Source organism: Strongylocentrotus purpuratus, unplaced genomic scaffold, assembly GCF_000002235.5.
Source record: "Strongylocentrotus purpuratus isolate Spur 01 unplaced genomic scaffold, Spur_5.0 spur5_scaffold_7, whole genome shotgun sequence".
NCBI classification, from domain to species: Eukaryota; Metazoa; Echinodermata; class Echinoidea; order Camarodonta; family Strongylocentrotidae; genus Strongylocentrotus; species Strongylocentrotus purpuratus.
In genome coordinates this window covers 35,354,186-35,380,096 of record NW_022145613.1, presented here as the reverse complement: position 1 = coordinate 35,380,096, position 25,911 = coordinate 35,354,186, and the positions used below count along the sequence as shown (strand labels likewise).

Below are 25,911 nucleotides of genomic sequence, written 5' to 3'. Positions count from 1 at the left end.
CAGTGATAAGAATACTCGTTTGCGACTTTCATAAATATTTAGGGGCATTTCTAAAAGAGGATGCGCAGTTCTGAGGCTTTCCTTTACATCCCCACTGTACTACTTGTAGCTACTTGCTCACTCTATATAGAAAACAATGCCTAATCGGTGACCATTGGTCCCCCATGATCCTCTTTTGCTTATGTTAATTGAGAGCTGAGTTCATGATATAGCCACCTGTCAGTGACCTCGCTGGGTGGTCTAATCCCTTCTGACAGAACTAGTACAGAAGGCCTTTAACACACATAGGAAAGGTATTCGGCGAATCCAGACGGAATGTCTTGGTGGAATACTTGTATATCCCTGAACGAAATAGACCGATTTTTCCCTCTAATAAAAACTAACCGTCAATTCAACATTTGCAAGCATACATACTTATGATAGTTCCATATAAACCTGGATGCTTTATCGTACATACATGTACATGTTCATGTACTTCGATAAGCTCCTCCCCCCCCCCCCTCTCCTCCTCCCCTCCCTCCTCTCCCCCCCCCCCCCCCCCCGACCTCTACCTCATCACCTTTGTCCCATTAGACGACAAAATAGTGCAAGGATCGGGCATGCAAAAGTTCATCGCCATTTATTGTGCAAGTATGGCTAGATGACGGGGAAACCCCAAATCTTTAGAGCTAGAGACCAGACTACCCCACGCAGACGAGGTCACCATGACAACCAAATTGAGCGTTATTGTGCCACCATGTTGTCCGGGAAACATTATTGTTCAATGCAATAAATAATTTTGGTTCTATGTTTGAGCATATCCATTTTAATGTTGGTTTGAAGTAGATCAAGCATGTCAGCCTATCGCCTTATTTAGTCTAGTATTATTGTGTATTATTTGATTTAACAAAAATTGAATCCGTCAGGGAGGTGCCTGCTTTGTGACCTTCCCGAATTCATGAAGACCGAAAACAATGTTTTCTAGAAAACCCCGATTAACCCATTGCATTGATTTAAGGAAAAAAAAACCTCTCTCTTCAACATCTTGAGTATTTGAAATATTTATTGATCTTCTCAAAGGAACGAGCTATAACTACCAATTTTTCTGCTTTTTCGGCGATATGGAGATATTATGATAATCATAATAATGATAATGACGTTCACCAACACAAATAATCTGATTGAACTACAGGTCACATAACACAAGATAACATACATTAAAAACAATCAACTAAGGTTGCAATGAATGAATGAATGAATAAATTAGCTAATTAAGTAATGAAATAATTAATAATAAATAGTTATATGAATAAAAATATAAAAGAATAAATAAATTAGTGAATTAATGAATAAATAATAAATAAAAAGGAAGAGGATTGACCGAAAGAACACAAGTAAAAACGAGTCATTTGGAACGATTTATAATACCTTTTTTTACATTATTCAGAAGAAAATCAAATTACTTGAAAACACAGTCCCTGTTTCAAGCCAGGACTAAAACTTACACGCTCTTGGGCGTATCATAGTATCAACGTGTAGAGCGTAAATGATAGCAAAAGCTATCACTTTCGTTCATTATAAAACGAGACGCTTTCCAATCAGACGCGATCTGTATCTAGAAGACCTTCCTGTGCATGTATAGCATGACAAAGTGATACATTTTTGTTGGAGGGGCCAAATACTTTTTGATATTCTTTTCCTAGTTGGTCTTTACACCCAAAACGCACAATGAATTAACTGTCTGTTTTATGACGACCGTTGCTATGTACAAAATTAATAGGATCTCTATCTGCCCCCTCCCCCCCCCCCCCTTTATATCTTTCTTTCTTGTAGGCAAGCAATCTGATATGGTTAGGAATAATGGCATTCATAATACAATAGCTCAGATGAGGTCGATTCGTTTAATTTTCACAATTGTCCTGACGTCCCTGGTAGCGAATATGAACAGCATTATAATGAATTCAATTAAAGTACATGTATGTCCTTTCTTCAGTCTGCTGTATTAACAGACGACTGTCACTTGTATTTGACTTCATCAGCTGAATCCAGGGGAGTAGCCAGAATTTCTTGAATGGGGGGGGGGGGGGGTGCATCATTTTGTTGTGTTCCAGTGCGTTAAATATTATGCTTATAATTATATAGAATTCTACAAGGGAGCGTATCGACTGAGCAAAAAAAGCACTTTGAAGTATAAAAACGTGACATCTCGATAAGAATAGCTTATGCAGTGATACTAATTATAATAAATCAATTTCTGACCCCCTCCTTTCATGGGGGCACTTGGTGGCGCTAATTTTTGTTGTAGGGGACACGTGTCCCAGGCTTCTCTGGACCCAAACGTTCAGATTCAGATAATGAATCAAGTTTTCTGAATCTAATAATGTATTTTGTGACTATTGATTATTATGGTATTTTTCACCTTTAAGCGTGTGGGGAAGTAAACCAACAAAATAAAGAAGTATTTTGTTTTTAAATAGAAAACAACAAAGTTTTTTTTTTTTTCTTCAATAGACCGACAGCCCATTAACCGACAAAATAGACAAATACACAGGGAAGGTATATAGACAAATGTCGGTTTGGTGAGCTGTAACCAGTAACTTAATCCTTAAATGAAATGGGGGGGGGGGGTGAAATAAAAAGGCAAAATATTTGAATAATCATAGAGAGGGGCAAAATTAGAGAAACCACTGACTATTACAGAAGAGAAAGAAAGAGAGAGAGAGAGAGAGAGAGAGAGAGAGAGGGAGAGAAGGGGGGGGGGCAGGCTTGTGTTAGGATGAGATCTCCTGCTGGTGTGTGCATCAGAGCCAACACATATAAATCACTGTATTTACATGTATAATAATGCTTCAGCAAGGCTGCGCAAAAGCCGTACTTGTTGTCTCTTCTATGTGCCTATAATTTTATGCCTTTGGCCCTTACGTTTTCTAGATGACGTCATAGAAATCTTTCGCGTTCTCTGCACAAGCCTGTGCTGTTCCTGACCATAAAGAAAGTGGCATTGATTAAGAAAACATCAATACTTTGGAGAATGTTTGTTGTGAAAACAAACGGCGTCAAATAGAAGTCCAAGTCCTTGGCTTCGATCCACAGGGAAGGTTGGTGGTGCTGTATGTGTTCTTACAAGGGAAATAACTCCACGAGAAAACACCTGCAAGAGTCGGCCCCGTGTGGAAGCTTAACAGGTGCGTTTTGTGTTTTCATGCCACTTTCATTTTACCGAATATTAGTATTTTTTATGAATTTGTTTTCTATTTTTATGGACTATTAGACCGGGTTTAGAAATCAGGATAGACTTATTATATCACTGCTTAAAATCATTACCCAGTTTTATTTTTTGTTATTTTAAGCGTAATTCGCTTACCCTCAAGCATGCAGTCCACTTCTACGCTAAAAAAATAACCGATTCACATGCATTTTAATATATTGTGCGGGAAGTCCTTGTTTTGTATTTATGTTTTATATCTTACAGAAATTACAATGATGAAGATGATAACAGTGTATTAAAAGTGTAAAATGTTGCTGTAATCTATTGCCATTAGACCTACATGTATCTGTCAGTCAAAGATAGATTTTCTTCCAAAAAGAATTACATTTACAATATTCAAATAAAAGTGTAGAGAAATATGAGTTAATCCAAAACTCTGGTTTATGTTACAGATACGGAGGCCGGTTTAAGATCCCATGAAACAAAGAGCTTGTGTTGGGAATGCTTAAATGATATATGAACGTAAATATATATGTGTTCTGAAATGAAACTTAAACTCTTTGCTATAAAATAGATCTTTAAAAAAAAAGGATTAAACGGCCTCTATACCTCTGTTGACGTATACTTATTTTCTTGTATCCGTACACATGGTGATAGTTTTGTCCTTCTCTCGATTAAATCTGGTCCAGAGCTTAAAAGCTTTAGTAAAGCCCCAGTTACCTCGATCCAGTTACCAAGAAACACTTCCTTAAATTGTAAGAAAGTGAGAGATCTCAAAAAATTTCTAAGGAATCGCAATGAATGGCTCAGCTCAAGTAGACGTATCCATGTGTGCATTTCTCTGGTCTTGTCTTTGCTCAACCGATCCCTTGCGTAATAGTAAGATTTTGCCTCCCCCCCCCCTTTTTTTTCCCCTTTGTGAAATGATATACAACAACCAAAAATTCCATATTCATGTAATAGTGTCTGCTTCATATTTGGTTACAGCCTTTTCTTTTTTCGGTCTCTTTCTAAACGGTTGCAATAGTTATATATATATCTTTGTACAACCTCTTTCTTAAAGAGTTTCCTATACTACAACTGTATTGCAACTTGATAGCGTACGGTATAGTGACGAAGTCAAGAACACGGAGATAATAGCTTCATAATTATGTAGGCCTACATATTCACTTGTCACCTAATGATGTAACCTATATTACACTTGTTGCACATTATTTACTAATTATACAGGACACGGTGTTTAAGGGAGGCGTTTTTTTATAAATATCTTTGTCATATTTTATTACACCGTCTTAAGCAGCGTAATACCACAACTATATCCTGAGTCTACAACCCTTCTCAATTTCGTCACCCATCGACTGAATATGATTCTTAGAAGATCGTGTTCAGTTTGACCTTTGACATCGTTACCAGGGTGATTGGATTATTCACCGCACTTGGAATTGACCTCTTTGTAGAATGAATACACTCATTCATATTTCATGTATTATCAAGGAATACCGAATACGTATCTATATATCATTGCTAACTTAATACACATTAACTAGGGAAACATTATTATCGTTATTATTATTGTCATTATTATTAATATTACTATTACTGTCATCATTATCAGTATCATTATCATTATGGTTATTGTTAATGGTGGTAGTAGTAGTCGTAGTATCAGTAGTCGTAGTCACAGTAGTAGTAGTAGTAGTAGTAGTAGTAGTAGTAGTAGTAGTAGTAATAGTAGTAGTATTTATTTCCGTATAAAAACAAAATAACAATGCATGAGATACGGCCCACATTCAGCTTACCCGACATGGGAAAGCTGGTCTTACGTGGGGTCCGGAACAATTACACAAACAAAAAACAATGACAGAACATAAATACATATCTGAACAACAGTAATACATTTTGGGAAAGAAAAAAAAAAGAAGAAGAAGAAAAAATGCATAAAAACAAATAGTAGTAGTTAAATAAGTAGTAGTAGTAATTATAGAAGTAGTAGTAATAGTAGTAGTAGTAGTAGTAGTAGTAGTAGTAGTAATAGTAGTAGTAGTAGTAGTAATAGTAGTAGTAGTAGTAATAGTAGTAGTAGTAGTAGTAGTAATAGTATAGTAGTAGTAGTAGTAGTAGTAGTAGTATTAGTAGTAGTAGTAGTAGTATAGTGGTTGTGTATTGGAGTCATTCGTCAATGGCAGTACATTAATACTGCCGACTACCCAAACTTATATTTTTAAGATGATAATCATCACTGATTTCTGATTTCTATGTGTAAATGCTCCTTGTGCACCATGTTTGATTTTCTGCAATTTAAAAGAAACGAATCCAGAACTAAGACACATTTTCTCGGCGTACAATATGATTGAAATTGAATTCCTATGTTTTCCACTTTTTAAAATAATTCACAATTAAGGTATACAATAGGAGATTTCTTACGATATTAGTAAGAAAAAAAACTTGTATCTTGCAGGGAGAGTTGACAGGAACGAGTTGACAGAAACTTACCTGGGCCCTCGGTACGTGTCACAACCCCCCCCCCCCCCAAAAAAAAAAAAATAAATAAATAAATAAATAAATAAATAAAATAAATAAATAAATAAATAAAGGGGGAAAGAAAGGAAGAATCATGGGCTGATAAACTTTTTTTTTTTTTTTGGGGGGGGGGGGGCTTAATTAAGCCCCCTCCCCCTGCCAGAGAATCGTGGCCTCGCCACTGCTGGGCTATCTATCTGCATGCTAGATCCCTGCAACTGTAATTAAAAACTCCCTCATGCTTTAGCGCCTTATCATGGCGGCTGAGCTACAGCCGGGATAATTAAATGATAATTTGTAGTAGAGTATATATTCGTATAGTTATAAATGGACATATTAGTATCATTACTCGTGGCTCCAACTTCACCTTTACCATAAATGCACCATCCCCACATATTATCATTGAATGAGTCATGATGCAATATATATAGAGCTTTCATAAGTTTACGACATGAAAACCTTTTAGCAAATAGTCATTATCGACTACACCAAAATTTACAGTACCGAAGTCAGTTTGAACCGCCCAAACTTTGAAACTGTATGATTCTTTTTGAATTCCTCTTCTTTTCTCTTTCTTTATTTCTTTCTTTCTTTATTTTCAAGTCAAAGAGAACAATACTTAATCAAAAATTATGATTCAGGATTTTTCCTAGAAACAAAGTAAGTTAATGACACAACGAACATTTAACAAACAACGTGTTATCATGCTTATTCAAACACTTGTTTGAAAGGCTTTTATGGCAATCTCAAGCATCATACTTCATTAATACATAATACATAAGATTTGAAAGGCGCCAAATCCACTGGACAATCATTAATGCTCATTTACGGAGCTTGGTGCGTCTGTTGTAACCATAGCAACATAAGCTCAGCAAGCCATTTGGCTGTTCCGGCAGGTGTGTTACAATGAATGAATTGAAAGGCAACTAACTGATCTTAGCAGAGAGTCTCGTCTTCCATCTCGACACAACCTCCCCTGCATGGGGCAGACGCGGTTCCAGAAGAATAACTTTTGGTCGAGGGGCGTGTAGGGGCTTAAATGTTCTTTCATTCATTTTCCACATGTGCCTCGCTTAAATTCATAAATAATCAAGATCTTTTTTTGTGAGTGTGGAGCCGCCAAGCCCCCTACAGAGCTGCTACTGCCCTCCTCTCCTTTCTATGTTCTAGCAATACAGGATCAATAGTCTACATTGGAGATGAATCATTTAGGAACCTAACAAAGAACGTTATACCAACCTACATTCTCGCTAAACCTCTACTTTTTGTGAACCAAAAAAAACCCCACCAAAATAACACATCGGGAAACGCTTGTTTGCGAGAAATTAAAGAGAGATCATAATAGAGTTCAAATGACGAGTTATATAAATGTATGAATTTGTTTTATTGATGTGGCATTCTGACCCCACCTTGATATCGGAGTATTTTGACCTTTTTAAAAATCGAAATCAAAACAATGGAACAATACCTTGGCTGATAGACAAGCAACAATCTGGCTAGAAATATGGTTGTTAAAGTCACAAAATTAAATAAAGATTGACATAAAATCAAGGAGAGAGTAGCATCTTTAAAAACGTTGAGTTTACGGAGGTAATATACAATGATGGGCGAGGGTGCAGCTTAAAAGGGCAGGTACTGGCGTCATGGGAAGGGGGGGGGGGGGTCGGTCTCAACAGGTATACAAAAGGCGAGAGAACAGGGTCATTGAGTAAGGGGATAGTGAAAAAGGGTCTTGTGCCATCTTTTCATGTTGCCCCCTCTCCATTTCTTTCTCTTTAATTCTCTTTATCTATTTTTTTATTTGCTATTTGATGTGGAAGGCGCTCCTTGCCATCTGAAGTTACACCATCGGCAATATATATTTCTAGTTGCAAAAGGTTTTCAAAAGTTCATGTACTGTGACTTTAGTCTCCTTGAATTGAAACGGAATTTTATTATGGTTATCCTCTCATAAAATATGAAACTCGTGTATGTTTAAGTCAAGTCACGTCGATCATGGCAGATAAAGAAACGTTGGACTTTATATAATGGGAGGATAAAGACTGTAGAACGTACTAGACTTATAGCTCGTGTTACAATATAATAATACACATACATGTTATAGTTCTTCTTTACAATACCATAACAAACATCAGGTATTGTTCATTTTAGTTTTACAATCATTACGTGCCTAGTTAAAATAATTGTCCTGTCTGCAATAAAACACCACTTCGGTATGCTTTATAAGACCATAACATATATTGTTCAGAGTTTCATGTTCTGTTTCGGTTTGTTATAGATATCATGTTTATCAGGAGACTGTATTTCCACAATGGATTGTCCTAATTGTCCCTTAGTATCAGTCTTGTTGTATCATGCATGTTGGTCAACTTGAACATGTATTTATTACACGTTTACTACCTCGGTCACACCGTTAAACCGACTCAATACCGATCGAATCTTGGCCAATGTTAGAACATTTCGGTCTGTCGTCGGTCAGGTGTCGGTCTCGTAAGTGTGACTGGAATACATTGCTTAACTCTGTAATATAAATGAATCGGTTACCCAAGCTCACCGCCCTGCCCCTTTGGCAAACAAACCAGTGAAATTAGATATTTGGAATCCGTGATTCTTCGATTCACGGTGTCAGATTTCATCTCGACTTATTATGTCAGGGTATATTATATCATATCATGATTAATCGTGCGGTTGATATTAATATTTCATATTCTCCCTCCCTCCCTCCCTCCCTACAACACCACATTATTTGACATCCAATTTATTTCGTTAGAAACATTAGGCCTACTGGTCGAAGAAGTCATTAACTATTGTTATACTTGGTACTTGGTTGTTGTTCCTCCAAAAGATTCCTAGTGGAATTTAAACTGGAGGTCGAGGTGGCAGAGGGTGGACTTATACAACGCCTACTAAGATTCTTGCAACCTCATTGGTCAATTCTTGATGAGCTAAGTGACGTTAGAGTGCAATGGTGCGAAAGGATCAAACGAAAGTGCACTCCACGTAACAATAAACATAAAGGTTGGTATGCGCGGCGCATGGTACGCGCGTGGTTTGCTGCCTGCTTAATAGTGCGCGCTCACTATCAGCAATTTCATCAATTGAAAACAAACAAAAAAAATCGCTGAGATTTAGGCCTAGGAAAACTGTTTTAAGCCTGTTAACGTCCGAGGTGTTGTATAAAAACAATTATAAAATGGCTCTAGTATTTTAAGCATCGTGATTGGTCAATACGCGTCACATGACATTGAAAAAATTTTGATGCAAGCACGATTTTGCAGAAATGAGTGCAGAAAAAGCGCAGTAAAAAGTTATATTGCACGGTGCGTACGCGTGACCATGGAGATCCAGTGCGCGCGCGTACGTTTAGTACGCGCTCCCTCGAGTTGCATTGCAATTATTGTAGGCTACGCGTAGCTAATATTGTACGCTCCACCATGATCCCCAGCGCAACGCACGCGTAGCTAGCTCTAGCTAGCTAGCTAGCTAGAGCGGCCAGCGGGGTATTATTAAAAAGCAAATTTTTATTTTACTTTTGCCTTGGATTTAGGCCTGTTTTGACTTTTGGATTTTATAATGAAGCCAGGAATTTCAGCTGTCTGATGTAGACTCGTCTCTAGACCCACTGTATGGATTTTATTTTTAATCAAGGCAATGAATCCCATTGACTTTTTGGTAAACCTGCAAGGTCTTAGTCTAATTCATGAATTAGAAGTAGAACCAACATAACTCTAGATCTAGATCTAGATCGAACTCTCGTAGACTCTAACTTATTAGATTTAAAGTTTCGTTTTTGCTATTTGTGTCGCTATTTTATAAAACAAATAACGCACTTGACCCTGTTGTGCAAAACGTAAATGCAGTAAACGCTCGGTTTCTTCAGATGGTTCGCACTGTCAACCCCGGTGGGGTCACTCAATGTGACTTCCGGACCGCATGACCGTTACCAAAATCGCGGAAAAAGGGGTCAGTTTCAAGCAATGTCCGCGGACAAAATATTCCTCGAAATTAAGAAAATAGGGGCGCACATGTGTCCCCGAAATTGATAAATAGGGGTCAGGAAAAGGAAAAAGAGAAAACCGGGAAGGGAAAAGAGAAAACGGGGAAGAAAAATTCTCGGAGCCGAGTCTTGTCCTTGAAATATGGTAAAATAGGGGTAAATTTGCGAAAGTGTCCTTACAATCTTATAAATAGGGGTATTCCAAAGTACGATTTTGTCCTTGTTTTGACGTAAAAAAGGGGGTTAAATTTCACAAAATGTCCTTGAAATTGACCGCAAAAGGGGGTTATATGCATTGGTGGTAACGGTCATACGTGTCACTCTTTGCAGGGGAGTGACCCCACCGGGCTGTCAACTCGCCGCAAGCGGCTCGTTGCACAGAGCGGCACCAATCTAAAGAAACCTCGCGCGTACTGCATTCACCGCTATTGCACTCTGGGACGTGCGTTATTTGTATAATAGTGAATGGTCTTTATTCGTGCAATGGAACAATATTTTGCATTCGGTGAAAGATGAGACGCTCCATTCAACTCGGCTGCGCCTCGTTGAATATAGCGTCTCTTAGCTTTCACCTCGTGCAAAATCTTGTACCATTGCACTCATGACCATTCACTATTTGTATACTACACATTACTATTACAGTATTACTGTACTGTTGAATAAAATATATACAAAAATTCTATGTTCAAGTTCTCACTCTTTTCTACAACAAATCTTATCAGATTATTTACTTCCTCATTTCCCCATAGGTGGTTTACATCAGTTGGTCGATGGACGACAGATAAGAATTGATTGCTATCGATTGCAACCGATCACTTCGATAAGGACACTTCTCGTCAGAGTAACACATTTCAACAATCTAACTCTCAAAGGGATCTTTCAAAATGTGTTCTATCGCTGGTATTAAGGTCTTACTTTTCATCGAGAACTTCATATTTTGGGTGAGTACTGTTTAGTAGGGAATATTAAATGTAGCCAATAAGCACCTAAGGTTAATTTTAACTCGTACATAAAAACGCTCAGAGATGGCAGATGTCATAATGTAACCTGGTAATATTAAATTTTAAATGAAAAGCTTGATGCGGTATAGACCTCTAGCAGGAAAACAGAAGCAATCATTACTTTACGTAATCATCATTTTACCTAATCATCATAAGGGATTTTTATTCATGGTTTGAGACAACTAGTCGGTTTTTACTAACTAATATACTATCTTGTAAGTTCTTGATTTTTTGTGCAAATATTATGTGCACTACCCAAATTTAAAAATAATTATAACATTATTATTACAATTAATGTCCACCACGATTTCGAACTGTTGCCTAACTGCAATATATTTCCGTATCATGCGCATACCCTGAAGTAACAAAATATATTTTGACTATAGTCATTTAAAACCTGATTATAGTTTTAACCATTCCTCCTCAGTATTGACGAAGACATGTACATGTACTTTGCTTCGTCAATCCAGATACTACATGAGGAAATACATTTCAATGATAACTGCGTTGGTGTTATGTTAGATGTCGTTTGTGTAGATTTAAGGAGAAGCATTAAACAAAAAGACAATTAGTTCTGAAGCCTCAGTTTCAGTCCAAGCGGTCGTAATAAAATAGCCGTTAGGTGACAGAAATAACTGATATTGATGACTCTCAAAACTGAAAATTGCATCTCCGCGGTAACAGTCAAACATAAGTCTTATACCCTCAACAAGGTGGTAAGTGTAGCACCTATAATTATGTTGGTTGTTGTGCATAGAAACTATAATTGTGTGACACTAATATGCTAGCATTACCAGGACTTTTAAATTATGAACATAAGTTTCCCCATTATCAAAAGCAGCGATCATCTTACCAACGAATGCTGCTTCAAGAGTCCATGCATAATATGTTTTTTTTAATCAACATTTTAATTAATATTGTAGGGATTGTCTGTCATGATTTGTCTCTTTTAACCCTTTGCCTACTGGAACCAGGTGGCTCCTGTGTTAAGCCTATGTGAATGAGAGAATTCAGAAGTCAACGGGTTAACATGATTGATATTCTTTTGCTTTCCTTACGGAAGTTATAAAAACCCAAGACGGGCTTATCTTCATTACGAAGCTTGTGATACGATACGATGTTATGAAACATGTGAAAAGACCTTTAGTATAGCTACGAGCTATTCGAAAATAAGAGCAAAGGCCAAATGGAACGAGTAAAAAAAAAGTGTTGAGAAATGAGATGTTAACCAATGTAATGCTAGGCTTAGTTCTCGCTTTACAGAAACTTGACAAAAACTGGCAATTCTTTCGTCAGTATATCATCAACCCTTTCACATAATAAGTCACCAGACAGGTGTATTTTTTGTGTGGAGGCTTTGGATAATAAACTAAACAATTATTCTGACTCTCTCCCCTTTACAGCTGATTGGAAGTGGTCTCCTAGGGATAGGTGTGTATCTCCTAGTGGCTACTAGCTTACCCGGGATTCTACAGTTCTTGCAAGGAGCTACGGTAAGTAATTTTGTATACACTGATTGGATTGTGCCCCCTCCCCCCCCCCCCCAAACTTAGAAAGAGAGAGAGGGAGAGAGAGGGAGAGAGGGGGAGAGAGAGAGAGAAAGAGAGAGAGAGAGAGAGAGAGAGAGAGAGAGGGGGGGGGGGGACTCGGGGAGAGGTAAGACACACCCAATGCCTCCACCCCTCCCCTTAATTGGATCCGCCGAGATTGTTTAGTTGCTTTGTTTAGTTTGCTTGTTACTCCATTTGTTTTTAAGGGGGAAGAGAGTAGGGGAGAGGGAGGTCAAAGAGGAAGGACAAGGGCGAGGGGGAGGGAGAGAGAGAGAGAGAGAGAGAGAGAGAGGGAGAGAGAGAGAGAGAGAGAGAGAGAAGGGGAGGGAGGGAGAGGCGGTAGCATATGATTTTAAAGATCAACTGACATAATCATGATAATACATTCCATTAATACCCATCACATATTGTATAACGAGTTGAACTGCACTCTCTCGTTTGGCGGTTTCTCTTTTCGTTTACTAAATATCACTAGAATTGACCAGAATGATTAGAAAACTAGGTCTTATTGAAATGAAATCCATGTTTCCTTCATTAAACTTGTGGGTGACTAATCTACAGTCTTCTCTCTCATCAGCTTACACACAAAAAAAGCTTCACATGCAAGGCAGACGTCACGCAACATAAATCCTTTTGTATTACTATATTCTTGCATAAACATGCTTGTGTAGGAATGTTTTTTTTTTTTAAAATGTATTATCGATTTGATATTTGACATGATAAAATGACAATACGGGTCAATTGGAATATCGACTTGAACATTAGTAGCATTATCATCGTAACAATCTTATAGTTTGAATGATGCCCTCAGTACCCCTTGGTTTTCTTTTGATAGTGACCATTTTAATGTATAACCTGTCCTTTATAGCACCTGTTTGTGACACCCTCTACATGCAAAGGAAGTAATCATTTCTACAGAATATACCAGGGACTGTCGGCAGTCATAGCATTAAAATCACATGGCGAATAAACGTAATTTATGCACACGATATGGAGGGAGATAGGTAGTCATAAACACAAAGTGATTAGTATTTCTATACAGGGATGGCTCTGATGAGTATAGGAGTCTGCGTTACGACCTTGTGATAGTGCAATTTAATTGATCAAACAATTATGAGAGTGTAATAGAGCAATGAGAGAAAGAAACACGGTATTCATAATTAATAGACCGCCGGCCGGGTTCTATTGATTCCCTGCATGCTAATTGACTGATTATAAAACGAAAGTGGTAATATTAATATCATCAGTATCTATATGCCTGGGTATGACGTCTTCAACGTCCAGCTCGCATCCTCACTTCACAGTTTCTAATGAATCATGTTCATAAATCTCAAAAATGACAAATTGTAAAATCCCCCCCCCCCCCCAACAAAAAAAAGTTTCATGAAGAAAACAGTTTGTGGGGACATATAAAACTAGAGTTATGTTAATAGTTTTTTTTTTTAGAAATGTAACGCTAAATGAAGGAAAGGTATCATTGATACGATCAAAAGTTGAAACTAAAACTTTTCAACACCTTGTGTTATCTGTGCACCTCTAAAGTTGATATTCAATTTTCTAAAAAGAGTTATTCAATTGAAATGCTTTTGAACAATATGATAATTGGAGCATATTTACGCTGGGTTGTCATTATAAGCTGTGTATATTCAATCATTCATTGCTCGTAATATTATTATGTAGCACGTGAGATTATGTTTCCATGCCCTCTTACTCTACAGAGCGGAAATTATTTTGATTATAGATGTAACTGTAGTGTATAAATCAATGTATTTTTTTATCAAAGATATCTAAAAAGAAATGGCACGACTCGGTCCTTTCTGTAATACAATGATTTATCTCTTCTTATTTTTTCAACACCAGAATAACATTGCATTCAATATACATGATGTTCATTTACATTAAAGATCAATCCAGTAACATTGTGCTTTTTATTTTTCATCTTTTGCAGAATAATTATTCAATTATCTTCCACACAATTTTGTATGCTATTATTACAGACCCTGTGCTACATTGCCATTGGTGCCGGTTCCTTCCTCTTTATTCTCGGTGAGTTTTGTTTCCTTTAGCATAATACTAGGAGTCCACTGGGCTAGCGCCAGTTGGTGCCAGTTCGCGCCAAAGATTATGTGATTGGCGCGTAGTGGCTCGCTGTTGCGCCGAATTAATGTCCGCTCGGCATGTAACGCCAAGTGGAATAAACTGGGTGCCATATTATGGCGTGCGCTAAATGCCCCCCGGCTTGCTCCAAAATGTTGCGCCAGTTTGCGCCAGTTCGCGCCATTACACGGCCATTTGATTCCAAAATTCACCCTGTTGGCGTCATTCGCGCCAATAGACGGCTACTTTGCGCCACTTGGTGATTAGTTTGTGCCAAAGTTTCAGACATTTGAAATTTTCTTGCCGCCACATTCAAATTTGGTGCCGTTACGGGCCACCACGAGCCAGTTGGGAGGCAGTTTGAGCCACTACACGCCACTAGGCACCTTATTGGCGACACTAGGCGCCACAGTAAATTGCATTGGCGCAAACTGGCACCAACTGGCGTTGGCCCAGTGGACTCCTAGCATTAGAATGACGTCACGATTTAACAATAAAATGCACAAAGTCCATTAAATGTTCCAATCACACTTCCGAACAGGCTCCAAACCGCCCGGTAACCGACCAATTCCTGGCTATTGATTCGCTGTACTGTCTTTTTTCTTCTTTTTTCTATTTCGATCTAATTATTGTCGATCTGGCGTCAATCTACATTGTAGTCAATGGTTAGACAGCGATTAGCATAGGCGAGTGAAAGGAATACAAAGAGAATATAGATAAAAAAAGAAATGAACCAATACAATAAGATGACGGGTATAATCATTCCATTTATCCCACGTAACGTCAAAATTTCGATATGGCTACTATTAAAGGTATAACAAATTGTAAATAAACGTAAGTAAACAAACAACGAAATGTCAATAAATGATAGATTATAATGATATATAGGTTTCCTTCTTGTATATAATGGTTCTAAATCACCTGGTTATAATTATCAGGACCATCTCGAATGCATCTTAGTAATTTTCTGACGGGTTCCTTCTATTTCATTCATATTCATATTTTGAAATGATTAAATGTTTTGAAATCATATATTGTGCATCACCAAATAATAGTCACAATGATTGATAATCTTGAAAAACGTCATTATGAATCTGTGGCTTATGAAACATAATAATACAAGGTTACATCTTTGTAGTATTTTCTTTTGTTACGATGATAATGATCATGGTGCTGGTGGTGGTGATGATAATGATGATGATGATGCTGATGATGATGGTGGTGGTGGTGATGATGATGACGGTGATGATGAAGACAATGATGATGATGTATTGATGTTCTCACTCTTTAATTCAGGTCTTCTGGGATGTTGCGGAGCTGCACATCACAATGACTGTCTCTTGAGATCAGTAAGTAAAAGTTGCGTTCAAAAGTGTTTATCAGGCCAAAAAAAAAAAATATATATATATGACTATTGAACTGCTCCAAATTCCCGTTGGCGTTGCATAAGAAGCGTCATTTTGATGACGTACATGTACGTGTAGGACTGCGTCACCAAAATGATTGGTCTCTGACGCGGCGTGCGCCATTACGAGAGTGACATCGTACAAAAAGTGACTGCAAACTGACTAGTGAACGTATTGCTTTGAATCACTGGCGCATTTTACATTCACAGGCTTGATTAGCATACGTAACCCAATCAGAGTGATGTTTATTATGCGTATTATGAAAGATCCAACCCATCCTTTGTTCAGTCATTTTAGTTTCAACAGATCAGGTGTTCGCCTTTGCGTCCCCCCTACCAAGCGGGTTCGCTTTAGAAACTCGTTTGTCCCCGATTCCATCCACATGTTCAATAGTAAAGTAAAAAGATGAGATGATTCCTGAAGGTAAGGGGGGGGGGGGGCGATACCGTAAACGAATTTTGATACAGAGTATATGTTATAACATTTAAAGTGATTAATATTATGAATATTGAAATTAGATGCACAGTCATTAATGAGATCATGTGATCATATAGTTAAAATTTAAAAGTATGATTTACTGTTTGTAAAGTTAGTGTTGATACTATTCAGATTAAGTTTAAATTATTGATATGACTTACTCGGTGATTAATGAGTAATATGTAATTCGAAGTTTGTTTAATTGACTTAATGCTTTATGTTTATACCTTGTATTTATGAACAAAGAATTTCCATTTATATGGACATAAAACAAATCAAATCAATCAAATCAATCATGCGATTTTTCAATTCGAGTTCATGACCCTGCTCTCACGGAATTGTATATTTTGCAGGGCGAAAATATAACTTTCGGCATAATGTTGATATAGAATAAAGTCGTTTGAGATTGTTTAAAGCCATTTTATATTGAATCAAGAGTCGTTGGTGTGTTTAATTGACGAAAAAATTAAGCTTATCATCAGCTTGTCATGCATATCAAATTAAATAGATTGATAAAAAGGAACTACAGATTCCTTGTAATGACTTTTGCATTTTCCTCCTTGCCTTTTCCTCCATAGTATATTCTTGTGCTGGTCTTGTTCATACTGGCTGAGATTGGAATTGGCATCTACGTTGGACTAGGCTTCGGCTCAGAGCAGGTAAATCGCTAGGTGCCTAACCCTTTTAGAACAGGATTTTTTTTATTAAAGGACCATGCACTTGATAAAACTACGTTTTTCTTCAAATTGGCAACAGCAATATTTTTTCTTAATTTAATGCTATATTGCTCTCATAAATTTTAATTTCTCTGCAAATAATATCTATGGATAAAGACCTTTTTGAATGGCAAATTTTAATATAAAAAATCCTACTGGTTTTGAACCTTTCAACATGTAACCAATTCAAGATTTTTAAAGTTTATTTTCCTTACAAAATGAACCGACGTGTGTGACCCCCCCCCCCCCCCCTCCCGCTGTCCCGCGGCACACGTTTCCATGGTTTCTTGAAGCCAGAGAAATGTGCACAAGCTGGCGAGATGAAAGGTACTAATCCTGAGATTACGCAAGAAACCCGTAAAGTGCCCCCCCACACACACACACACACACAATTTAGGAATCGCTAGCAATTTTCAGTTGGTATATTCCTCTTTTTCATTACTTGTCAGGTACAGTCTAAAAAAAAGCCTCTGACCTACTCATTTATCTCTTTGGTATACAAGCACTATGGTGTCATCTGTTCAATTTATATTGACATAATTTAAAATTCAAGAAACCACGATACAGTATTGGCATCGAAGCAAATAGAAAGTCAAAGTAGAGACGCCATGGCTCAGTGGTAGAGCAACGGTCTCGTAACCCGATGCGATGGTCCCGGGTTCGAAGCCATGTTGATGCGTTAGTGCCTTTTGGTAGGGCATTAATTATCATTACCAACTCTTCTCTGACTTAAAGCCGTCGCTTCTCTAGTTGCTTACTTACAAGCATACACAACAGTCAGATGAACAAAAACAAAAAAGTAAGACTTCAAAAAGTGAAGCATCGCGATTTTTCTTTCATCAAGAAAGAAAACTTACAAGGGGGAGAATTAAAATTAAAAGGATGAAATTCAGACATAACACAATCATCTCGATGAACAGAAACTGAATGTTGTTTTTGTGCCGTATTCAACATAGATAAATCAAGCAGAATTCCTTATCCGGTTAACGCCGTAACTATTTTAATTATATTTTCGTTTTATTTGCAGGCTCCTATATTTTACGACGTGAAAGCTTTACGTGATAATTACAATACATGTGATCATGTTGAAGCCATTGAAACAACACTTTTTCTTAGTTTGAATTTCATAGGATAAAATCTATCGATTTTTACAAACATTGCGATTGTATTGTAAAATATATTTCTATGATATTTGTTATTGTATTCTTTTTCTATCTGCACAAATAATAGTTGGAGAAAATATGGGATGCCAGCGACGAGCAAAGCAAAGAGGTAGTCTACAGCACGGTAAGTCTGACATACAATATGGAGAACTTCTGCGAGTGATGATATTGTTTTGGAATATGATGTAAAAGTTGAATAATCAAACCACGCATGTCCTTTGAGATGTACGAATACGAATCGCATCGAAAACCTGGGTACTTTAAAATCAGTACAACAAATGAAAAATAACAGACCTGCTTGATTCGTCATAGACCCACTTATTTAAATTGCGGAGTTTAGTCATCGTGATATTGATGATGATAGCAACAACAACAACAATAATAATGATATCAATAATAATTATATTGACTCATCTAATCAATGTCTTTGCCACAGAAACATTTATATTGTTACTTGTTGAAAAGTACACCCTGTGAATGAAAAGAAGTATTTGAGTAAATGTTATTAACAGGGGCAACTTCTGTAGAAAGGGCCTATCATATCTCTCAAACTGTATAGGCATGTATGTATGGCATACCGTTCCCACATTATAAACACATAATATCGTTTTGATAATCAGTAAGACAACTACTACGTCTGGCAGCTCATGACTGACGTGCCCATATTTATGTTAGTCTTAGCCACTCTCATCACGAAAGCAAAGAATTTTGAGAAACCATTCAAGAGCAATTTCAAAATGCTATCGTACACGTCCTAGATATCACGTTCGGGTTACGTATTCCGTCATTGAAGCGGTCACACATTTCGATACGTGATGGAGTTTTAAATGTCTTTTCGATTGTGTCTCATGATTATAATTGTCTTTTTTCTTTGAACAGTTCAAATGCTGTGGATTTAATAATCAATTTGAAGCTCCGGGATGTCTCCTTCAACATCCTACCTTCCAGGTCAGTAAATACATGAGGGACGGAGCACAGCGCCCCCATTTTTAAAATACCATACAAGTGTCCTTTAATTTCGATGCCTTAAAGTACATGTTCAACCTAACTTTGATATTAAATAGACGGCCCTTTCAATGATAAAAGTTAGATTGTTGGTTAGTATGCATACTTGTACATACATAACTGGAAGCATAAATCAATATACAAATAAAAAAATTCAAAGATTGCCTAAATGTTCTATTCAGATCCACTGATTCAACGCCTCTGTCCTTTTAGATGTCCAGAAGTGCATGAAGTAAGCCAAGATAAGAACCATTTCTTACGACAATGGCAAACTCTTAAAGAGAAAATAAAATTATTAAACACCACATAGGCAATCTAAATTGGCAATATTCATTTATATCAATCCTTGGTGGCTGTCAGCAAGTACAGTGTAGAAGGCCTTTGACAAGGAAGACAATGCAAGTAAAGACACACTCAAACGTTTTAAAGATGTTTTAATATAATGCATGAATGAATTGAGGGAAACAATGGCAATATGTCTAAGCGGTGGTAGCTCTTCACGCTTCAAATTCCCAACTGTAAAGTCAAATACATTTTTATTTCCTGTGTGAACCCGATTGTAAAACTTGCCTTCTCCGTCGCTGTCTTCTTACTCCCTATTTACTTTCCTCACCCCTCTCCCCAAAGAGAATGGGCTTAAATATCCTCTGTAGTTAATTATATATAATATGTACATGGGTGTCGATCCCGGGGTGGATGGGAGGATATATCCCCCAATATTTCAGGTGGGGGAGGGGGATGGCCTGTACAATCATCCCCCCCCCCCAATAATTCACCATCAAAAAAAAAATGAAGAGAAAAATTAATGATGATAGCCCGATGAGAGTAACTAATGGTTATTACTCACAATATACACATTTTGCTATCTCATTTTCATAATACATACATACATACATGTATATATACGAAGTGAAAGAGACAACCGTATATGAGACAAAAATAAATTGAATTCTCGCTCATACGGCTTCTTCAGGAATTGATGAATTTATTAAATGTGTTCAATCAACAGCATCATAGAAATGCAGTGCGCCAAATGCAAAGCCGCAGCGTTAAAAAGCAACGAGCTAAATGTTGAGCGCGAAGCGCAAAAGTAGCAATCTGCAATGCACATCAAACAATCCTGGACAGTGTAAACATAGATGAACTCTGTGACGAATTCGTGATGAGATCGAAGACAAGGAGAAAGATTTTCGGACATTAGTATGACTTATAAGATAGTTCACTAGTTGCTATGTTGTTTCCGTTCACCCTTTTTAAAATTCACGTCATTGTATCTTTATTTTTATTTTTTTCACTCATATTATTTCCTGATATTTCATAAAACATTTTTCATTTTTGGAGAAAGTTTATTATGTCACATCTTATTTTTTGTTTTATTGAAAAGGTGGTGTAGGCCTATGTCACTGGCGTACTGGTGGGAGGGGGGGGGGGCTTGGGGACGCTAGCCCCCCCCCCCAAAAAAAAAAAATAATAATAATAAAAAATAAAAATAAAATCCAACCATGACTTATTTTCAATTTCATACAAGTGATTTATAAATGTTCGTGATATCACATGATTTTCAACAAAATTCGCGTTTCTCCATTTCTGTTGCAAACTGACATATTCCCAAATAGCCAGGAAGAGCATATATTTTGTATAGTCACTAATGGGCCTAATTAGTGGCCGATAACACAAACAGTAGTATACAATTCCTTTCCAGAAGCTATTGCGACAAGCACTGCCGGGAGATAACATGATACCCACCACTCTCGGGCTGTGCATGCAAAGATTTGCTATAAGGATTAATATAGAGAACAGTACAATGAATCGTCTTCTTTCTCTAATAATTTAGTGAAACGGCAAAGCTTCCGCGCTTTGCGCGAGAGGGGGGCAATTGAATTCAGAGTAAGATTAAGAGTTTTATTTAAATGAAACGTCAAAGTACACGATACAACGAATCGTTTTCTTTTTCTAATAATTTAAGAAAACATGAAAGCTTCCACGCTACGCGCGGGATGGGCGAAAATGATTTCAGACGTGGATTAAGAGTAATTATTAAATGAAACGTCAAAGCTTCCGCGCGGGAGGGGGGAAACTGAATTCAGACAAAGACACGATACAACGAATCGTCTTCCTTCTCTAATAATTGAATGAAAGGGTAAAGCTTTCGCGCTTCGCGCGGGATGGGCGAAAATGAATACAGACAAGGATTAAGAGTAATAATTTATTGAACCGCCAAAGCTTCCGCGCCTCGCGCGGTAGGGGGGAAACTGAATTCAGACAAGGATACGATACAATGAATCGTCTTCTTTCTCTAATAATTTAGTGAAACGGCAAAGCTTCCGCGCTTTGCGCGAGAGGGGGGCAATTGAATTCAGAGTAAGATTAAGAGTTTTAATTAAATGAAACGTCAAAGTACACGATACAACGAATCGTCTTCTTTTTCTAATAATTTAAGGAAACATGAAAGCTTCCACGCTACGCGCGGGATGGGCGAAAATGATTTCAGACGTGGATTAAGAGTAATTATTAAATGAAACGTCAAAGCTTCCGCGCGGGAGGGGGGAAACTGAATTCAGACAAAGACACGATACAACGAATCGTCTTCCTTCTCTAATAATTTAATGAAAGGGTAAAGCTTTCGCGCTTCGCGCGGGATGGGCGAAAATGAATACAGACAAGGAATAAGAGTAATAATTTATTGAACCGCCAAAGCTTCCGCGCCTCGCGCGGTAGGGGGGAAACTGAATTCAGACAAGGACACGATACAATGAATCGTCTTCTTTCTGTAATAATTTAATGAAACGTGAAAGCTTCCGCGCTCTGCGCGGAAGGGGGGAGACCTGAATTCAGACGAGGATTAAGAGTCGAGAATGGTACATCGAATCGTCTTCTTTCTTTAATAATTTAATGAAACGTCAAAGCTTCCGCGCTTCGCGGGGGAGGGGGGAAACTTCCCCTCCCTGCACCCAACCTCCTAGGGAGCGCGCTCTGTAAGTGATTAGCACGCTTCGCGTGCTCACTACCGCCCCCCCCCCTCTAAAATGAAATCCTGGCTACGCGCTTGGGGAGGGGTACAACCTGCCACACGCTTCTACCTCTTGGTTGCTTTGTTTTAATCCTTTGCCGAAAATATTTTGGCACCTATCATCCCCCCCAACCACGGATACAAATCGACACCCTTGAATATGTATTACATTACATGACATATAAGTTTGTTCATATTCGGTGTGTTCTTTAAGTTTTTGGATGTACCAATACATTCGTGAAATGTTCATTCTTTGACCCGCCATGTCTCAATCGCAAATATCACGAGTGCATGTCTTCTAGACAAACAATTTTCACCTCTCTTTAATTTTATACAACTTTTTGGTGGGGGCTACATACATTTGTTCTTCTTGATATATCCAATACAGGTTGGCTGTTATTCAAAGCTCAAGGCAGCGTTAGAAGAGCTGGACATTGTGCTTATCTGTGTGGCAGCTGCAGTTGCTCTGTTGCAGGTAAGATTCCTCTTCGAATTCTATCTAAAAGTATCTGGTTACCAAGGATGCCGATGAGAGAGGGGGGGGGGTGGGCAGACGACATACCCACCCCACCCCTATTTTTGTTTTAAATGATTAATGGTGTGTTGAATACATCGGGAGCTTCGATTACTGCTTTTGAAGTCCTTCTCCATTCTCCATCAAAAAGATTTCTAGATATTACCACGAAGTGGATGCATGCGAAAGGTCTCTAGTATATATTTTCAATTATCATTATTATTATTATTATTTTGTTTTATTTTTTATTATTATTATTATTATCATCATCATTATTATTATCATTATTATCATTATTTTTATTATTATCAATGTTTTAGTTGTTGTTTTTGTTATTATTATCATTATTATATTTGTTGTTGTTAACATTATTATTGGTAGTAGCAATAGTAGTAGTAGTATTCTATTCACGTTTTTCTTCCATTACAGTTACTTGCAATTATCATGTCATGCTTCCTGGCCTGCAACAAAAAGGAATACGTCGAAAACCAAGTCATGCCGATGCGTAAGAATTGATTACTTTTTCAAATACTTTTATACGTTTATACTTTATATGTTCCCACTTTCGACTTAGAATCAGTAGAATTGTGCTGTCAAAAATGATGATTGTTCAGAAGCACTGATTTTATGGATAGAACATGAAAATGAAGGAGAACAATTTTTTTTTTTAATACAATCTAGGGAGAATTTCATATCCAGTGCGAGATTTTATAGCCTTGATTTAATTCCTGCACTGTTCTTGCATGTCAAATAATATTACACATACATTTCAGTATGCTGTCGTGTTGTTATCGAAATTACGACATTCAGTATCAAGTTACGTACTGCTATTATCTATTCTATCGTTTTCCAGAAACACGAGGAGGCTACGACAATGGCGGATATCGGTGAATTGCATCACAAGAAGGGAGAAAGCAGATGTTAGCTATTTAGAACATAACGAAATATCCAAATTAATTACCAAAAAGAAAAACAAAGCAAAGAATTTAAAGCCCATTTGAATTGTTGGTAAGCCCTGCACAACTTGTTCGTCTATGTTTTAAGATTTTAGTTGATAATAACAAAATACTATTACGGTAGGCTGATTTAGTTTTCTTCTTGAGTGAAATATTGAACACATAAAAGGTAAATTTGTTCATTTGTGTGCCTGAACCGTCTCATAAATTATCCAGTGACGTCAACGCAACCTGGACAAGTACCAAACCTATGTCAGCTAACCTACGCATGCAAATGTTCGGTCTCCCAACATTGTTTTTGTTTTATGTGATGTGGTTTGCAATAATAGAGTATCTTGGGAGCTGGGCAGGTTGGGATAATGTTTATGAGACTTGAGCTTTAAAGTTAAAGTTCAATTTCAATAATATAAATAGGGGCTTGACCGATTAGAGCTTTGAAGAAAATAGATATGACTATTTACGTCTGGGGACAGACATTTAACGTCACAGTACGACGAAAGACGTATCCCAGTTTCGAACAGGTGTCTGTCTAAAACAGCACTGACGGTATACCGCTAAACCAAACCAACTCATATATCGCATCTCATGAGTACAACTCCATCATACTACGGTCTTAAAACAACCGTAATATGGCATCCCTTTCATTTTTTAACACTTCATTTATCGGAGACAAAATGGGCAGAACGTTAAAAACATCTTGCTCATTTTGGCTGTAAAAAAAAAAGTTCAGTCCTATTGCGCTTCGTTTGTTATACATTTTGCTTGTTGTCGTCATAATTCAGATTTTATGTGCCTTTATTTCCTCTAATGATGTACATTGTAAAGTGTTGTGTATTGATGCAGATAATTTTTTGACAATCACATTTATTTTGACGTGTTTATATTTTGCCGTGCACTTTCTACAGTGATAGTGAATTGTATTGATAAATAGTGCTGATTGTAAATAATGTTTATAATAATAAGGGGAAAAAAAATCATATACTCATATTGAAATTGCGTGTGTTCATATTGATGCTTTCTATGATTATATGCTAGTATCTACTAGTATGTATGGAAGTTTGCTTCATCACCAAAACATTATGATCACGATTTTATATAGTACGAGCAAACTAATGAATTGCAAATGTAGACCAGAGTCATTTCATAGTTGTTGTGTGTCTGTATTTTAACATCTTAGGGCTTTAAAATATGGGGGCTGACGTGTTGGAAAATGTAGGCCAACATCCTTTATATTTAGATTGGTAAGGGGCGACCCTTACCTCATATTTTCTTAATTTGTTCAGAATTAATTGTACACGTTGTCAGACCTACATGTGTATTGCGGCAAACTAAATTATGTACAAAAACGTACAGAATTATTCTTTGTGATAATATAACTGCTGGGTCAATCTTTTTCTTCAACTTTGATAATTTAAACGTAGGTATAACAGATATTCGAGTGGAAATCGGGTATCATAACCTCTCTATTACACAGCAAAAGATAGCGCTGTGGCACACTTTAAACGTCATGTATTCTGTAAAAATTGTGCTTTTAATATATCTCTAATTGTTATTTGAATAATAAACTCTGCAGTGTCTTTCAGATTTTCACCTGTAACTGTCTGTCACGTGTGGATATGTGATTCGTCCATTCATTCACTTAAAAGCTCTCGAACACAAAGCATTCCGATTTCACCGGGGAGGGGGGGGGGGGTATTCCTCGTGCCCTTTGGGGTTCCCAATCTGCAAAAGAAGATTATTAGAACATAATAATAATAATAATAATAATAATAATAATAATAATAATAATAATAATAATAATAATAATAATAATAATAATAATAATAATAATAATAATAATAATAATAATAATAATAATAATAATAATAATAATAATAATAATAATAATAATAATAATAATAATAATAATAATAATAATAATAATAATAATAATAATAATAATAATAATAATAATAATAATAATAATAATAATAATAATAACAATATTTATAAAGCGCAACATATCCATCTCTAGAGATGCTCAAGGCGCATACAAATAATTTAAATTAATATTCGACATAGTTACTTAAGATTAAAGACATATTAAATGTAAACTTACAATAGATCACACAACTTCATGGTGCCATGGTACATACAATGTGGCACAGTGTAATTATTCGCTTTGCATGCATTGTATAAAAAGAACATTGAAATTTAAACATATGCATTGAGCATCAGGTGAGTTTTAAGCCCAGTTTTGAAAGAAGAAAGAGTGTTGGCCGTCTGAATAGAGAAAGGTAACTTATTCCACAAAGAAGGAGCTGCTGATGCAA

The 25,911-nt window shown here is 36.9% G+C and overlaps 1 protein-coding gene across 2 annotated transcripts; it reads left to right on the top strand.

Moving 5' to 3' along the window:
• The first annotated feature begins 2,895 nt into the window (after positions 1–2,895).
• LOC763262 (leukocyte surface antigen CD53-like) lies at positions 2,896–25,196 on the top strand. Of its 2 annotated transcripts, none has more exons than XM_030974417.1 (11): positions 2,896–3,164; positions 10,454–10,645; positions 12,109–12,198; positions 14,253–14,301; positions 15,649–15,701; positions 16,814–16,894; positions 18,182–18,238; positions 18,994–19,062; positions 22,518–22,604; positions 23,073–23,148; positions 23,497–25,196. In XM_030974417.1, exons 2-11 carry the CDS (start codon positions 10,589–10,591, stop codon positions 23,532–23,534), a joined length of 657 nt encoding a protein of 218 aa, XP_030830277.1. In that variant the 5' UTR covers positions 2,896–3,164; positions 10,454–10,588; the 3' UTR covers positions 23,535–25,196. The 2 variants fall into 2 exon arrangements, with proteins under 2 accessions (XP_030830277.1, XP_030830278.1); XM_030974418.1 differs by lacking the exon at positions 2,896–3,164 and adding an exon at positions 8,704–8,725.
• The last annotated feature ends 715 nt before the right edge of the window (positions 25,197–25,911 follow it).

Coding starts and splice junctions, on each gene's coding strand:
- LOC763262 (XM_030974417.1), top strand. CDS start 10,589: ATGTGTTCTATCGCTGGTATTAAGGTCTTACTTTTCATCGAGAACTTC. Junction 16,895..18,181: donor TAGGCTTCGGCTCAGAGCAG/GTAAATCGCTAG, acceptor CACAAATAATAG/TTGGAGAAAATATGGGATGC. Junction 23,149..23,496: donor AAACCAAGTCATGCCGATGC/GTAAGAATTGAT, acceptor ATCGTTTTCCAG/AAACACGAGGAGGCTACGAC.